Source organism: Amphiprion ocellaris, chromosome 18 (genome assembly GCF_022539595.1).
Source record: "Amphiprion ocellaris isolate individual 3 ecotype Okinawa chromosome 18, ASM2253959v1, whole genome shotgun sequence".
Taxonomy (NCBI): Eukaryota; Metazoa; Chordata; class Actinopteri; family Pomacentridae; genus Amphiprion; species Amphiprion ocellaris.
Genome location: NC_072783.1, coordinates 2,488,159 through 2,506,411, shown reverse-complemented (window position 1 = coordinate 2,506,411; position 18,253 = coordinate 2,488,159). Strand labels below are relative to the sequence as shown.

At 39.5% G+C, this 18,253-nt stretch overlaps 1 protein-coding gene across 2 annotated transcripts; it reads right to left on the bottom strand.

Annotated features, from left to right (window-relative positions):
• Nucleotides 1–5,966: 5,966 nt before the first annotated feature.
• On the bottom strand, nucleotides 5,967–18,215 carry twnk (twinkle mtDNA helicase). Of its 2 annotated transcripts, XM_055004836.1 has the most exons (8): nucleotides 18,065–18,171; nucleotides 17,858–17,888; nucleotides 16,389–17,040; nucleotides 11,802–12,504; nucleotides 9,553–9,793; nucleotides 7,793–7,900; nucleotides 7,525–7,666; nucleotides 5,967–6,754 (listed from the first exon to the last, which is right to left on the bottom strand). In XM_055004836.1, the coding sequence occupies exons 3-8, from the start codon at nucleotides 17,013–17,015 to the stop codon at nucleotides 6,398–6,400; spliced, it is 2,178 nt and encodes a 725-aa protein (XP_054860811.1). In that variant the 5' UTR covers nucleotides 17,016–17,040; nucleotides 17,858–17,888; nucleotides 18,065–18,171; the 3' UTR covers nucleotides 5,967–6,397. The 2 variants fall into 2 exon arrangements, with proteins under 2 accessions (XP_054860811.1, XP_023146900.2); XM_023291132.3 differs by lacking the exon at nucleotides 17,858–17,888 and having other exon boundaries at nucleotides 18,065–18,215.
• Nucleotides 18,216–18,253: the final 38 nt, after the last annotated feature.

Genomic DNA, 18,253 nt, shown 5'->3' with positions numbered 1-18,253 from the left:
GTTTCAAAAGCTTATGACTATCGTTTTCTTAGATTTCTATTCGTTTTCCTCAGTGTTTCTTATGCATGTTGGCTTAAAATCGAAGCTGTCTAGTTCTTTCTTGACCTTGGGAACAGCAGAGAACAAAGTGATCTCGACTCTAGACCAACTTACTTGCTTGTTCAAGAACTTTTAACCAAGTTTCATCACATAAAAAGACAAATGTGTACGTGCAATTTAAATACTTCCACTGCTTCTAAGTGTTGCACTGTGCAATAAAAAGCAGAAATTCTTTGTAAAGAAAAAGAGCACACACTTTGTCACATTTAAGTCACCAGGTTGTGCAATAAAGGAAAGGAAAAATTAATTGCTAAACAATTTGGGAAATGTGTCTATTGTAACTGAGTAAGTTGGTCCCATTTGTGTGCCTTTTTTACTAAATATAAGGCTACAAGCACAAGTAGCTGAGCATAAACGGTGAATAATCAGACACAAAACCACCTATAGTCACTTTAATGCAGCTTTTACACTTTCTAAGGGATTAAACTAAAGAGAAATGTTAATTCCTGGTAGCTGGATTTTTCATTCTTTCTGCTAAGTTAAGATAATTGACGTCTAACTGTAGCTTTATCTGCTCCTCCTGCTCTCTACATGCTTCTGTTGTTGCTTCATTGTTGTTGATTTTCACTTTAAATACTTGATGGCTGATGTTTTCTGTGTTGGTTTTGCTCTGATAAATAAAACGCTGTCATCATAATCAAGATCAGCTGAAAATCCACTGACCAGAATCCCATCTTGGACTTCGACTAAAGTTCATTTTGCAGCAATGAAGCCTCTGTCTGATTAACTCTGATTGAAGGTTCTGAAATTACCTCCACACTCAGTCAAATAGTTGATGTAATGAAGGGCGGCTAATGGGGCGGAGAGCTATGCATGCATGACATGAATCCATGCATCCCATCATCGGCTGGGAGCAGGACTGTTAAACTGTTTTGTGGACTCAGTTTATGGAGTAGATTAGAGGTTTACTAGTAATTATGACACCCGATCCTGTTTACTGTGGACTTTAAGTGATAAAAGGAGGATTTATCGGCAGCTGAAGCGTCTTTTCTCGGCTTCATTTCACATCCTATATGATTCGGATGAAGTGGAATCCTTTTGGTCTCTGTTTGTTTCCTTCTTGATTAAGAGCTGCGTAGCTCAAGTTGTTTCATCTCCTTCCCTCTCCAGATGGCAGCTATTTGAAGAGCATGCAAAGCTCTGATTAGTGGAGGCCATTCAAAACAAAACACAACAATCAGACGTCCAGTGTTGTGCTCTGGAATACAAAGCATTTAATCTAGTCATACATTTCTACCAACTGAACACATTACTTTTAAAAGCTCACTTGGACGAAGCTCAGCAAAGCTATAAAGCTTAACTGTGGGCTCCAGAGTGCAAATATTTGAGGAAGTTCTATGCAAGTCTCCGTGCATACTGTAAGTCTGCATGCATTTAGATCATTTTCTCAAAATTTTGTGTGTTTCTTCCTCTTTTTAGGAGCTGGCAGGCGACAGAGCGGCCATCATCTCTGCACAGTAATGCCTCACAACACAAAGACCCCATTCAGAAACCTCAGAAGCCATAGCCCACACCCACACAGTCAAGAGGACACCCGGAGTCATCCAGCAAACAGCCTGGAGTCATTACGGAAAAGCAATGTGTACTTACACAGCAGTAAAACACTCATAGCAGAAAACAGCGAGCGTTAAAGCAAAGAGGGTTCAGAAAGGAAGAGGAGCCGAACTCTGGCCATCATCACCGCCTCCACCTCCTGACATCTCATCCGCTGTGATTTATGCTCATCAGATACACGCAGGAATTATTCCTGCGGTGTACAACAATATTTTACAGTTTCAGCGATCTGAGGAGCGGCTCGGGGCTCCACATACCAAGTGAAAGCTGATTCTGGTGCCAGGAGCTTCCCTGGATCGGTCTGTCAGAGACGGAGCCAGAGCAGAAATCAGAGGAGACAGAGATGCCCCAGCTTCTGTCAAGTCCACACTGAGGCAAACTGCATTAAAGCAACAATAAAGGGGAACTCCATCAGCTTTGCAGTGTGTTTACAGGTCTGGAGCAGGCCTACCAAGGCTCTTATTGGCAAGAATGGACACTCGGCAGCCATCTTCGCAGCTACTTTAACGAGGCCAGGCCCCAGTCTACATAAATGGGGGTTTATTTAGCAAAATGAAAGGATACTTAAATGAAAAAGCAGTCTGAGATACCACTCCCTGCATAAAAATGGAGGAAGTGACTCTTCAACAAACTATAACAGCAATTTAAACTGTCATAGGTACATAAAAAAAAACTGCATGTATAGAATCATAAGTCACATCTGATTACAACAGCTTTAATAAATGGTGTCTTTGCCCCAAACAAAGGTTTGAAAAGTGTTTATCCCAGCAGATTATACTTCTGCAAGCATGGTGTCATTTCTGGTTAATTGCTAAACTCCATTTTGGCATCTTTCTGCATCAATTTAGACTGGAAATTTTTGTATTTATGTTGAGGAAAGCACAAAATTTCAGCATCAGGTCCAAGACAATTTCAAGTATAATGGAATATAATGCAGTAAGACTCCCTGGTGTTCTGTATAGCTTTGAATATTTATTCTCCTGCAGATCAGCTTTCTTCATTGAATACTATCCCTGCCGAGTCAACACATATACAGACTGGATTTACTCTTTGGTCCTATTCTGTGTCTTTTGTTATGAGGAATTAACCTTTTTAAATGTACACAAGGAACATATTCACATTAAATGAATTAATTTTAATCCATTTATCAACCCTTGGATTTTAATAGCTCTTTAATGTTTCCCAGTTTGACATCTGAAGAAGAAAATCAACTATTGGAGGCATTATTCCATCTATGAGTAAACATTATGGTGGTTTTTAAAGATAAAAGTCTGTACCAGCGTGTGCTACACAGTGGTTCACAACACCATACTTGTATTATATGGCTACAATTTTCCTGTTCTTGTTTGTTACAAAGCAGACAATTGGCTTTTTGGAGTGATTGGAGGGACATGGGTGATACCACTAGCATCTTTAGCATAATAGAAATTCAAAATAGATTTCTGTCTTGCATTTTGTAAGCGGCGAGTCTCTTCTTTAAAGTATTTCTGGTGCTGCATTTGTAAGAAAGCTGTATAAATCTGTGTTGATTCTTCATTATCCAGGTCATAGTGATTCTAAGTGCTTTAGTAGAAGGCAACTGGACTTCTCCTCACCAGAGTAGGACAAAAACTGGTTCCCTGAAGATAAAACCTCCACACTTACTCTGAGCAATGCTGTACATGCAATCCAACACGGTGAGGAGTGCATAAACCTACTAGACTAAATAATTACACCACAAGCTAATAGCTCAACACAAGACAGCCAACTTCTCCAGACAAGACTTTAGGCACTTTTCCAATAGTACCTACTCTACTCGACTCAGCTCCACTCGGTTTAGATCATTTTCTATTACAATTGAGCACCACCTTATTGTGGGTGGAGTCACAAAACACTCACCACTTCCAACACCTCCGGTTTGACCCACTCTGGCCATGGTGGTCCTTGATGGAAGGATAGTCACTATTGAGCTTTTTCAGCTCCTCCTGAAACTGCTTCATTGTCCTGCTGTATCCATGGGCGGCCCTCCGCTCTGAGACCTCCTAATAAACTTTCTTGTTGCGAGTCGCACCGTCCAGCTCCCTCTGTATTCTTTGGTCCACCACCAAAGACAGAAAAGTCCTGACAGGTCTTGTACAGCTCTCGTGTGTCATCACTCCCTGTCCAATCAGTGGCCTGCACTCTGTAGACATCACATTAGCGGCTCCACTCAGCTCGCTTGGAACCTCGGCCGAGTAGGTACTAAAAGAGTATGTGGTACCAGGTACTACATCCTAATGGAAAACCTCACAAACCGAGTAGAGTCGAGCTGAGCTGAGCCCAGTAGGTGCTAGTGGAAAAGCGCCATGAGCAGCCCACCTGCACAAAAATGATAAAAGATGGTCCTTCAAAGACAGCAACGTCCACATTCTGGACAGACAAGACAGATTTGACATTAGAAGAGTATTGAAGCCATCCTTGTTAAACTGGGACAGCAATCTCTAAACCAGTGAGGGGATCTACACCACCACTTATCAGGTACTGATAATGTAGTCTTGAGATCCCTTTCCAGACACTTCCATCACCTTGAGTCATTCCTCACATGGCAGTTCCACAACCATTAAAACTTCAGGGCATGTAAACCATGTGATTAGGTGGTGACAATAAACACCGTGAACTCCCCACCAGTTAGTTAGAACCAATGAAGCCTCTTGGATGAAGGGGAAACGTCTTCAAGAACCAAAAAGAGAAGTCTAGTCGTCTTCTGGTGAGGCACGTAGGAAATCCTTTGTTCTATAGACGAAGTCTGATGATGAAGTGCTTCCTGTAATTTCACTCGAATCAGTGTTGGTGGGGTTAGGAAGATGGAAGCTTGTAAAAACCTCTGTAGGCCAACCCTTAAATCTGCATTAGCTGCTACCAAACACAACCCTCCAACCTAAGTTGTACTTTTGAGTTCTGACGACAAACGGGTGGCCCTGAACCCTTTACCCCTACAATGAATGGATCCAGTGACTCTGTTGTTTTGTGGGGTTGCATTTCACCAGAATGGTTTAGGTCCATTTAGAGAGAAGGGTCACTGCAAATCAATACAGAGTTGTTCTGAACCTTTAACCTGTGATGAAACATTCTGATGGGGGTAGTTTCTTCCAGGATGACAAAGTTCCCATGCATAAGGCTCGAGATGTCACTGAATGATTTATGAGAATAAAACCGAAGTAAATCAGATGCTGTGGCCTTTACAGTCACAATATCTCAACACAATTCAACACCTATGGGACGTTTTGGAAATGTTAGTGCTTTCCATCGCCATATATCTTCTGGAATAATGGTGTTCTTTCCCTCCAGTAGAGTTCCAGAGACTTACATAGAGGCTTAAAACCTCACTAAAATACTTAATGTTCCTTTAACTTGTCAACCGTCTGTATCTACAGCAGTCATGTTTGATTGATGCTTAACTTCTTATATTACGAGTTTTTTCTGGTGTCACAAGAGTCCTGCTCCGTCTTAATCAGACTCCCAAAGTCCTAAGATCTTTAAAGAGTGCGCTCTCCAGGGGTGAGATGAAATTTATTCGGTACGGACGCCAAGGTTGCAAATCATCAAAGGCCCTGATATAAAACACACAGGCACTTTCACATTCCCACAGTGAACCGTTCCCTTTATATCATAAATGTGAAATTTATTTGGGTTTGCCGTGGCTGAGATGAAGTACGACGCTTCAGGCATCAATATATCCTGCAGCAGCTCACAGAACAGAACACTGCAGTCCAGACTGTTCTGAAAGCTGCTGATTCTACGTGTAACTCCACACCACAGCAGCACAGGCAGGGCAATAGATTTTACCTCTGAAATATTCATGTCAAGATGTTTTGAGACACTTTGCATCTATTAAAAGTCACTCGGTCTAAATAATGGATTGTGTAATGTGATGCTGTAGACTAGGCAGGTGTGCTAAAAGCTATAGATTCCCTGTCTACTTAACATCACATGTAACTCCATTCCACTTAATTATCAAAGGCGGAAACGATCACGACAGGAGGGTAAAAGGAGGTCAGCAACCTCTGAAGTTCCTGCAAATTAACATTCTGAATAAAAGTTTTTGTAAAAATGCTATCTCACAGGAGGATTGTACTGCTTCCTGTTTTACTAAACAGTAGCTTGCAGTTATTTTTGAAACACACAAACATGAAGATGAAGCCAAATCAAATATGTATGACGACCATTTTGCAAATAAGAGCAGTAATATTTGCTCTGGAGGTTTATTTGCATGAGCTTTCTTTTGTGGTTAGCTAAACTGTTGTCTGTTAGCCTACATCGCCCTCTGCTGACCAAGAATGAAAACACAATCAAAATCAGCATCAGGTGCATTTTATTACAAAAAACAGTTCATTTAGTAAATCATAGTTGTACAAAAAGTCAGTAGAGAACACATTGTGGTGATGTATGAGAGCAAATGTTAGCATGAAACATAAAACACGCTCATAAAACCAGTAGCTTTTGGAGTCACAGTATCGTTTTAAACTGATATTAAACATTTTTAACGGAGAATTCAGACTAAACACAGAGCAGGAGGAGGAGTTTAACCACTTCACCATCATTCTGGTTGTAACATTTCTTCCTTCCATATATTTCATATGTTTATATTCACCTTAGCTGAACTTGTTGTTGACATAAAACATGATCTTTCATACAAAAGCTTTGAGTCTCGATCATCTCCAACCGTCACATCCTCGTCCTGATCAACAGAGAAAATGATCCATACTTTGAATAATACTTTCTATTATTACTTCTGGGTTGTTTCATGTCCGGTTGCAGGACTTTTAACAGTTCGTGGAGTTTTTGTTGCTTTAGTCGCCTTCTCTGCTTTCTCTTTTTTAACCTCCTCCTTCTTCACTGGCGCTGCTCCCACTGCTTTCCTCTCCACCTCCTCCTCGTTTTCTGGCTTGTTAGCGACCTTCCTCAGCTTATGTTTGCCTTTGATGGGGGTTGAAAAGGTGAGCGAAGCCTTGATGAAGTCCAGAGGGAAGATGCCCACGTCTCCGTCGAAGCGATTCTTCGTCACCTGCAGAGATCTGCGGCCGGGGCTCGTTACCAGCTTCTTCTCCTGCAGGATCAGGACGTTGTCGGCTTCTTGGCTGGCCTGGAGGGTCAAAGAAAGCCTAAGTTAGATCAGAAAAGTGCAGTTTTGTATTGAAGGCTTTGACGTATGCATTTTCATGACAGCATCGAATCAACAAATGTCTTCATTTATGTATAAAAATGCTCTTACGAAGGTTTTTCCTGGCTTAGAATGGACATTTGTTTGATGACGACGCACAACAGTAAGGAAATAAGTGTGGTTTACCATATTTAACAGAAATCTATGCATTCCTGTCTTATTTCTGACCATTTAAGACCATTTAAAGCCCTGCTGAGATATTATTTACAAATAAAAACAGCACACGACACTTCGGCAAATTAATACAATAAAGCCCAAAATAAAAATACATACAAAAAAGGGTAAATAAGTGTAAAATAAAGCTATATGGACTAATAGATACAACATTAGATAGTTAATTGTCTAGATGTATGCAGCAATGCAATTATTTTACTAGTCTTATGTAAATAACAATTGGGATAAAAGAAAAGCTATATAATTTCTCATTATTTGATCTTATTTTTGCTATTTTTGTTAATTAAACTATTATATTCTGCCATTTCTTCATGTCATCTTCAGAAAATTAGGTTAAAAGTTAAAAAATAAAACCCTGAAATTGCAGATTTGGCTTAAATCCCCCACATTTCTTACTAAAACATGGTGTGAAAATGAATTTGATGTGCCACTTTCTCTTCTTCCTTACTGTTTGAATGAACCAAAAGCTGTTCTTTTGCAGCACAAAAAAATTGAACACTAAATCCTTTCCATCTTACCTTTGCAGAACCAAAGATAGACGCCGTCTGAAGCTCTCGATCGTCCTCCTCTTTCCTCGGGTGAATGATCAGAGTAACGTGGCAGCTGCTGTTGGTGGCAAACTTCCTGAAAATTCCGATAATGTGGTCCTGGACTGCAAACCTGGAACACAATAAAACACTTACTGCCATTTGTTATATCAAAAAACACAAATAAATGCACTAAGATGGACATTTCTTCTTAAAAAAAAAATCTCCTTTTATTTTAACTAAAAAGTCCATCTCTTACTTGTCTACTGAGAGGTTTTCTTGTCCCATCATGAACTGCAGATTATCAATGATGACGTGGTTGATGTCATACAGGTAGACAGCATGTTGCATGGTGTCCAGCACCGTCCTGCAGATGAAGTTGGAGAAAATAAGGAAACCAGTGTACAAAAGAAAGTGCTGGTTGCAGAATTAAGGTTCCAAAATTGCTGGTTTTCACAAAAAATGTCCAAAAAAGTTCCACATTAACAATATAGGTACAAAAAATGTTGATATTCACAATAAAGGTGCAAAAATTGCTGGTATTTACAATAAAAAAATAGTATTAAGAAGTCTAAGTACAGTGCAGAAAAAATAGAGAATGTAGCTTAAGTTGGTAGAGTTGGAATGACTAGTTGTATTAATCAACTACGACTGGCTAGTAGTATCCGATGAATCGATTAGTTATGGGACGATCGGCGTTGGTTTTTCTGTCTGTTAGCAACATTATTCAAAAAACGGACCAACGGATTTCGATGAAGTTTTCAGGGAAGGCCAGAAATGACACAAGGACCACAAGAATGTCTTCAAGAACCTACAAGAGAAGTCCACAGAAGTCCAGTGGACTTCTCTTGTAGGTTCTTGAAGATGTTCCACGTCTCATCCAAGATGAAAGGTCTTCAAGAACCAAGTCCAGGTGAACAATCCTGTTGTTTCTCTACACAACCTCCAGTTATTCTTTCATATTCATATTTTTACTTTGTCAAGGAATGGCGCAGTTATGTGACAATTGCCGTCTGTCTGTCTGTCTGTCTGTCTGTCTGTCTGTCTGTCTGTCTGTCTGTCTGTCTGTCTGTCTGTCTGTCTGTCTGTCTGTCTGTCTGTCTGTCTGTCTGTCTGTCTGTCTGTCTGTCTGTCTGTCTGTCTGTCTGTCTGTCTGTCTGTCTGTCTGTCTGTCTGTCTGTCTGTCTGTCTGTAACATTTACTCAAAAACAGACCAACAGATCTGGATGAAATTTTCAGGGAAGGTCAGAAATGACACAAGGACCAAGTGATTAGATTCTGGCAGTGATGCAGCTTATAGTCTGGATCCACGGATTTGTTAAAGATTTCTGTATCATTGCCAGATTGCGGCATGGAATCACTGTAACCATGACAACAAGTGAATACTACATCAGCTGTCTGCTGACGATCACATGATTGTGATCCTACTACAAATCCACCGATGAGGACTTATCAGGACTTATCCGTCAGAAATGATCCAAGGAACAACTGATTAAATTGTGGGGGTGTTTCTGAGTCCCATCAATTCCCGCCACCTGCTACATATTTAGGTCACGTGATTCGGTATCTTTACATAACGTACACATGAAGAACACATGCCTGTGCTCTTTTGTTTGTGGGTACATCCACATTATTTGCCCACCTTCTATGTTGCCATGATTTCTGTCATGACTTTTGTCAAGATTTCCGCCATCAGAAATGATACGACTGAGCAGCTTTGGAGGAGGACCTTGTTAATTCCATATTTTCTACTTGAAATTCTGTAGTTTTCTTCCTCAAAAAATGTCAATTCGAAGATTAACTGCGTACATGTGAACTTATTTATTTGTTGTCGAAGTAATTTACATAAATCACATCACTAAAGTAAGGAGTCAGTGATGATAAAACCTGTCTTATTGCATCGTACGATACAGTATTCACTTGTTTAATCGGGTGGATTGTATTTTCTGACAGTAAATTAAAGTAAACATTTATGGTCTTTTTTCCTTCAGCTCTTCCTGAAGCTCCTGTCAGACCTACTTGATGTTCTGCTGTCCGTGGAACGTCATGAAGTAGAGTGGAAGCTCCTCGAACTTGTCGGCCCAGAAGTCGTACTGCTCCAGGTTCTCCTCCAGCCTCTGCATGGCGAACTGCGTCAGCATGATCTTGGCCAGACGCACGTTGTTGATCTCGAAGCTTCCCCACAGCGTGTTGACGCCCTGCATGCACAGATCCAAGGCCAGCTCGCTGATGAAGGTGGTCTTCCCGCTTCCAGTCGGACCTGGTTAGGAAACAGGATGAATGTAAACTGGACAGAGCAGATGAAAGACAGCAGAACGGATTGTGTTTACATTTCATATTCAAACTCTGTACAGTTCGGCGTTCCTGCCACATAAATTTCATCTCGTAGCTGAGAATTGCTACAACTTTGAATCTGCCATATAAAAATGTTAACTTCACGTCTTCTAACTCTAATGTTTTTATGTCCTATTCTTTTGAAGAGTGTAGCTCCTCCAGCAAACTTTAAAACCACGGAATTAGAGGCTGGCTACATACAAACTGACTGATAATAACAAAGTTTGAAGGCTGCATTAATGGATTTCTTTGTGGTATTTTTTTTTTTTAAAAAGCTACTTTATTCCCTAAAATGCAGCAAACAGAAAAGAGCACAAAACATGGAATTATCTCCCCTTTATTATCTTGTCTTTTCTCCCTTGTTCATGTGCACTTTTTAAGCTTTTTATATAAAAAGTGCTGCTCGCTGTGGATTTTCTGGCTCTCAAAGATGCCAAAAGAGACGACAGCAAGAGCAAAGCTGGATGATAATTCTTTATGGGTTTGTCAATACGTGCAACAGCTTTTACTACAGTTTCATCCATTAATAATACAAACACGGATCAGAGCAGCCACTATTGATTAACTGATTAGTTATTAACTATTTTGATAATCTATTAATTGGTTTCGGTAATTTTTAAGAACAGAAATGTCTAAATGCTCTGATTCCACCTTCTTAAATGTTTCTTTTCTCCTCTATGACAGGAAACTGATGTTTCTTGTTTTGTTCAATTACAGATAATATCTAGTGAAACTATATTAATTCATACTTTACTCCTAAAGAAAAAAATTTGATTTGTGAAATTGCAGATATCTAGTTTGAAGAAAAAAAAAAATATATATATATATATGTATATATGTATATATATATATATATATATATATATATATATATATATATATATACATATATATATATATATATATATATATATATATATATATATATATATATATATATATATATATATATATATACATCCCTGTATATATATATATATACAGGGATGAGAATGACAAATGGAAAAAAACTCGGAAAAGGTAAAAACTAAAGATAATGTCCACATTAAAAAAATCTATATTTTTTTTACAGTAATTTAATAGTAATTTATTGTTTTACCATAAAAAAATTATGTGTTTATTCAATTTAAATTAGCAAGAAAAGACTATTCTACATCCATTTTTTATATTAAAGAAAAACAATTATTCTAAGGTTTAAAGAAGATTATAACAAATTTTTCAAACTGTTATTTTACAGATTTTGTATGTTTTGTTAAATTACAGATATCTTGTGAAACTATATTAATTTATACTTTACTCTTAAAGAAAATGCCAAAAATTTGGATTTGTGAAATTGCAGATATCAAGTAAAAAATATATAAATTTATACTTTAATCATGAAAAAGGTCAAAAATAGAAATAATGTCCACATCAAAAAAACCTATGTATTTAAAAAAAAATAACAGTAATTGTTTTACCATAAAATCACATTTGCTTACTCTATTTAATTAGCAAGAAAAGACTATTCTACATCCATTTGTTGCTTTTTAAAGAAAAAAAATAAGTATTCTAAGGTTTAAAAAAATTCTAACTAATTTTTCCAATTGTTATTTTACAGATCTTTCTGGTTTTGTTAAATTGCAGATAACATCTAGTAAAAAAAATATAGAAATTTATACTTTCATCATGAAAAAGGTCAAAACTAGAAATAATGTACACATAATTATGGTTAAATTACAGTAACATAACAGTAATTAATCGTTTCACCATAAAATTAAAATTTTTTACTCTAAATCAAAAGACTATTCTACATCCATTTTTGTTATTTTAAAGAAAAAACATGTATTTTAAAGTGCTAGATGTAGGACTAATAAAGGGTTATCTTATCTAATCTTCCAATAATTGGTATCGGCCCTGGAAAAAACCCATATCTGTCGATCCCTACTACACAGTACCTGTAAAAACAGTCAGCTCTCCTTTGCGATGTCCCTTCAGGATCCTGTTGAGTTCTGGAAACCTGGTCCACTTCACTCCAGCCACCTGGTCCGTGTTGACCAGCTCTCCGTACACGTCGTCTCTCAGCTGCTTGAAGGAAACGATGGATTTGTGAGCTGCTGGGATGGAGGCCTTGATGATGTGGCCGAGGTTCTGTCCTCGGGCCAGGGCCTCCACCGGACACGGCCGGAACTCTCCGGGACGCACCAGCGAGCAGCGCCTCAGGCCCAGCTTCCGAGAAAAGATCTTGGAGGCCTCCCAGGAGCGAATGTCTCCCCCCAGCCACAGCGTCACCCGTTTGAACTGCTCCAGGTACGGCAGCAGGATGGGCGGGAGGCAGCTCACCCCCCGGGGCAGAGCGACGCTGGGGAGTCCGGTGGCCTGACTCACTGCCAGAGCATCCAGTTCCTGACCAGTAACAACCACCTCCGAGTCCACACGGCTTACCAGAGGGAGGCCGAACAAGTTGTAGTAGGAGCTGCTCTTTGGGACTGTAGCTTCATTATAAGTGACTCTGTCTGAGTCTGTTCTTTGGGCCAATAAGAGTTTGATCCCCTTTAAAGAGGAATCAGGTCCACCGAACCAGGGGAAAACCAGACTCTTGGTAGGCTTGAAGAGTCTCACGCTAAACTTCTTGAGCGTTGCATTAGAGATCTTTGTGATCTGAAACAAAACATGAATAAACATTACCATCAAACTTGACATTTAAAGCATTTCTAGCACCTGGATTTCCATTAATATTCAATATTATTCTGAGAAAATTCCACATCGTGTGTTTTAAAAAGTCAAATCCTGAGACTCAGGAATGATTTATTGTATAAATAAAAGCATGGGCACAATGGAAAACCTTTTTTTTAACATTATGTAAATGGAAGCTGACTGTCTTATTATGTGGATTTACTTTCCCTGCTGTTCCATTATTGGGATGTGAGATGTGATGGTGTCTGGCAACAGCTTTGTTCATTTGTTGATTCATAATTAAATGTAATTGCACCGGTGTTAGCTAGCAGCTAATTTACATCTGCTGTCCCTGAGCAGGTAGGAGAAAAAATCCCAAAACAAAACAGCAATTACACTCAATAAAATGACACAATATGTAGAAGTCCATCAGTGTGAGATAATAAATAGAGTCAGTAAACACAGCGAGTACAATTATTACAACTGTGACCGTGTAGTGCCAGATTTTGAGGCTAGTTTTAAACATAACAAAGCTTCTGGACTTTCCAAATGTTGTGCGTATTAGATTCCATTTCCCCACTGCATTAACCAAAAAAAATCTGACTGAAAAAATGCTGTGTCTGAACTGCAGTGACCTCCAGTAGAAGCTCTACTCTGACCAACATAGCCTAGCTATGCTCCAATGGGACGAGGTGCAAGATTATGAATAATTTTAAACACCAGGCAGATACTGCAGTGATGATGCTGCCATGGCCTTACATTCAGCAGACGTAGACGTGGACTTTATGGGATGTTTCTATCCGTGTCCTGACTGCAGGTTGTGGAAGTGTGGCGTCGAGTGTTGCTGCGACAGGAAGTGGCCGTTCGAGCAGGTGGAAGTGGAAGGAGGGGAAATAATCCAGAACAAGTTTGCCGTTTAAACGCCCTGAAGTCGACCCGATGCACTACTCAAGACTGTGGTGCTTCTTACTGATCCGCTCAGTTTCTGTTGTTGTGGAAACATTGCCTGCAGTTCAACCGAAAGCTCTAATAATTTTTAAATTTTTTTTTTAAACAGGAAATGTTTATTGCAGTCGGCTCATTTTTGGCAGGAAGGTAAATGTTAGCTCCCAGAGACTGTTTTTAAATAGAAAACTCTCCAACAATAACTTAAAAATGGTCAATCTTAACACATTTTGAGTCATTTTGAACTAGTTTCAAGTAATTTTGGACAGTGTTGAAATTATTTTGGACACATTTTGAACTAGTTTCAAGTAATTTTACAGTTCTTGAGGTGTTGTAGATAACTGCTGAGCCACTTTGGACATTTTGTGTTATTTTGGACAAATTTCAGTTAAATTCACAGATTGGAAATTTAATATTGCTGATGACCCTACCGACTTGTTTTTTGGAGAAACAGCGAGGATAGACCGATTCTCAAGGTTGATATTTGGCATTTTTCTGATTGTTTATATCTAATTTGGGCCTAATGCAGCCGCCTCTCTCTGTCTGCAGCCACTTTGTCATCTAAGCAGCATCTTCATAGTAAAAACCTGAACAAAAAACACAAGAAAATGTGCTACTTTCACCACGGTTGAGGCTACGCTAACAGCTAGTGGCTGAGTTATTAGGCAGCCACAGATTAACCCGAAACAGTGTCTGGAAAACAATAACTAATACTGCTTAGAGATTTGGGCTCTAGTAGGGAATAAAAGTAATAAAACAGTGAAAGTTTAAGAAACAAAGACATAACTGCAGGAGATAAAGTGTTCATTCTCAATCAAAGCATCTCACTTTAAAGAGGAAAGCATCCATTGATGCTCTCATGTCATTAATGTCCATCCATCCATCATCTATACACCACTTAATCCTCATTAGGGTCGTGGGTTGCTGGAGTCTATCCCAGATGACTTGGGGGGAAGGCAGGAGACAGGAAACAGGTCACCAGTCTATCACAGGGCCACATAGTGAGACAAACAATCACACTCACACCTACGGACAACTTAGAATCACTAATTAATCTCAACATGTTTTTGGACTGTGGGAGGAAGCTGGAGAACCTGGAGGAAACCCAGACATGTACAAGGAGAACATGGAAACTCCATGCAGAAAGATTCTGGGAAGGCTGGGATGCAAACCGGGGATGTTCTAGACATGAAAGGTGAAAGTGTTAACCACTACACCACTACTCAGCCCCTATGTCATTACTATATATACTAATAAACATATTTAGCTTTACTAATCCTTGTTAATGAAGAAACCCTGTTAAAATATGACATGTAATCTACACTGGTTCAAAATATTGGTTATCTGTCATTCTAGATCACCAACAATCAGCGTTGGCCCTTAAAAACTGTCTGTGATGATTCCTAAAAGATTTCTGCCAATTATAATGTCAAGATATTTAACACAGGTGTGATAACCACCATTATTCACAAAGTCTGGAATAACTGGATTATTGTTTCTCAATGCATAAAACAAGCTTTAAAGCTTGTTTTATGTCCAACACCGTGTTCACTGCAGCTGCCAGCTAGACTGCAATGTTTTCTTTAGATCATGCATGCGTAAAAAAGATAATCACAGTATTATCAGCAGGCATTTTGACACAATTAAGGGAGACCAGAAAAACATACACTAAAAGTAAAACTGGTTCTGAAATAGAGGCTGCACAGCAACTTGGTGGTTAGCACTGTTGCCGGTTCCTGGTTCGTGTCCCGGCCTTCACGGATCTTTCTGCATCTCCCTGTGCATGCGTGGGTTTTGTTAGGATTTATTTTTTTAAGGCACTTCTAGCTGAACACTGAAATTGATATCACATATGAGTAATGCAGTATTGATATTAATAACCATTTGTTGTGTAATTAATGTATGAGTTGTGTTGACCTGAATAGAGAGAGAGCATTAACCCCAGGCTCTGAAGGGTTAAATACATGATGGATACACACAGGTCAACAGGAAAGCTGCACACACACACATCAGTACAAAGAGTGCTTTCACACACTCACACACACCAAAAAGATAGAGGTTGGCTTTGCTTCATAGTGTATTCCTATTTCTTTATAAGGTAAAAACTAATTGCACTGAAACTGCTAAATTCAAAGTCGTTTAAGGGAGGAAACCATAATAATCTTTCCTACCAGATACCACCAGTGGCTGCATCACATCTCAGCTAACAATGGAATAATACTAACTGGTAGAAAGTGGGGAAAAGTTTGCAGGAGGGTTCTGCTGATTGGATGAATCATGTGCCAAGAGATATGGACGTATCTGTGCACCAACTAATGGAAGAACTGAGTCTAAACCACGGTTATCCCCACCTTTAGCCAATCACATTTCAATATTTGAATTAGATGTTTGTGTTCTATAACCAATCACATTTCACCATACTGAATAAATTGTTGTGTTCATATAAGACTTTATCCTTTTCTGGGAGGCTGTTCCAAACAGAAAAGGTCCTTGTACAACATTCTTTTGAGACACTGATAGTTACAAAATAAACAGCTTAATTGGAGAGAAATAGTTTGTCTTCTATCTCAAAAAACGAACACGCTCAACAGTTTTCTCCAGCTTCCTCCCACAGTCCAAAAACATGCTCAGGTTAATTGGTGAGTCTAAATTGTCTGTAGGTGTGAATGTGAGTGTGATTGTTTGTCTCACTATGTGGTCCTGTGATAGACTGGTGACCTGTTTCCTGTCCCCTGCCTTCCCCCCAAGTCATCTGGGATAGACTCCAGCCCCCATGACCCTAATGAGGATTAAGTGGTGTATAGATGATGGATGGTTCTAAAACTGACTTTTGAATAGGTCTGACTTATATAAAAAAAATGATAAAATTGATGCATTATGAACAAAAGCAAACATCCAAAACACTAATTCCCATTCAACCATACCTGGAACATGGCTTTAATGAGCTCGGCCTCGTCTTCGGGGAGGTCACTGAGGGGAACCGAGCTGGACCAGATGCTCTGCACCTCCCTCAGCTCCCTCTCCCTCTCCTCCTGCTCCTCCACGCTCTCCAGATAGCCCAGCAGCACATGAGGGCTGAGGAAGTCCTGCTCCTCCTTCTGCATCACCTCCAGACAGTCCTGCAGGTCCTCCCAGCTGCCCTCCACCAGCGTGTCCTTACACAGGAACTGCCCGGTGGTTTTGTCGATGAACAGGGAGAAGCTGTCCTTCCTGGCAGACGCCTCGACGAAGATGCTGGGGATGTGGAGGCAGCTGTAGCCATCGTGGAAGGAAAGGTCTTTGGAGCGAAGATACTGTTTGATATCTGTGATCGTCACTAGACTCACTGGGAACTCGGTAGACTTGGTGTCCTTTTTGTAGCCCCTATCCCACCTGTGTGCCAGGAAGTAGCCAGTACCCTGCAGTCTTAGTGGAGCTGTAGCAGGCCTGTGGAGGAGCCTCTGGGTGAGGAGGCTCAAACTCGGAGATGAAAAGTGTCTTTGGTGGAGAAACCTCTGGGCTGCCGCCTGCAAGACACAGGCAGTGCCCTTCAGCAGCAGGCCTCTCCACATGGGTTATCTGGTCAGCACATTGAACCTGGAAAAGACCCAAAAACATGAAGAAACAGCCACCGAATGCAAGCAACTCATTACAGAGTTACAAAGACAAGTCATTCAGATTCATGTGTGACATTAAGGCAAAAAACGTTATTTTTTTTGGTTATAATGACTCAAACAGTGCATGAAAATGAATATGACGATAAATGAAAGCCTTCACTTAAAATTAAATTAAGTTTAGGACAGCAAGAAACACAAAAACATGAAGAAACATCCACCTAATGCAAACAACTCTGCAAAGTTGCAAAGTCAAGCTATGTGTGACACTGAGGCCAAAAAACATTATTTTTTTGGTTATAAGGACTCAAACAGTGCATGAAAATAAGCATGAAGATAAATTAAAGCCTTCACATAAAATGAAATTACGTTTAGGACAGCAATAAACACAAAAACATGAAGAAACATCCACCTAATGCAAACAATTCACTGCAAAGTTACAAAGTCATGCGTGACACCAGAGAAAAAACATTATGGTTATAATGACTCAACAAATGCATGAAAATTAACACGAAGGTGCATGAAAGCCTTCGTTTAAAATCAAATTACGTTTAGGACAGCAACAAACATAAAAACACAAAGGAACATCCACCTAATGCAAGCAACTCACTGCAAAGTTACAATGTCAAGTCATGTGTGACACCAGAGGGGAAAAAAAATATTTTTTTGGTTATAATGACTCAAACAGTGCATGAAAATTAACATGAAGATAAATGAAAGCCTTCACTTAAAATTAAATTACGTTTAGCTCAGCAACAAAAATGTGAAGAAACATCCACCTCATGCAAGCAGCAACTCACTGTAAAGCTACAAAGTCAAGGCACGTGTGACCTAGTTATTCAGAGAGAGGACGGACAATGAGGCAAAAAACCCCCGTTATTTTATTTTTTTTTTTTTTGGTTTAAATGACTCAAACAGTGCATGAAAATTAACATGAAGATAAATGAAAGCCTTCACTTCAAATTAAAGTACGTTTAGGACAGCAACAAACACAAAAACTAGCTTACAGGCTGCGATGTCGGTCCTCATTCCTCCCATTCCCCACTGCAACCCGGGCTTCTCGGTGCGCTTTCAAAACAAGTCCGGCGGAAGGTGGCAAATATTTCCAGATAAAATTACATTGAACAGTTAAATATTTTAAAATCTTGCACTGAAATGTAAAAAAATACCAAATTCCATATCATTTATTTAAAAAC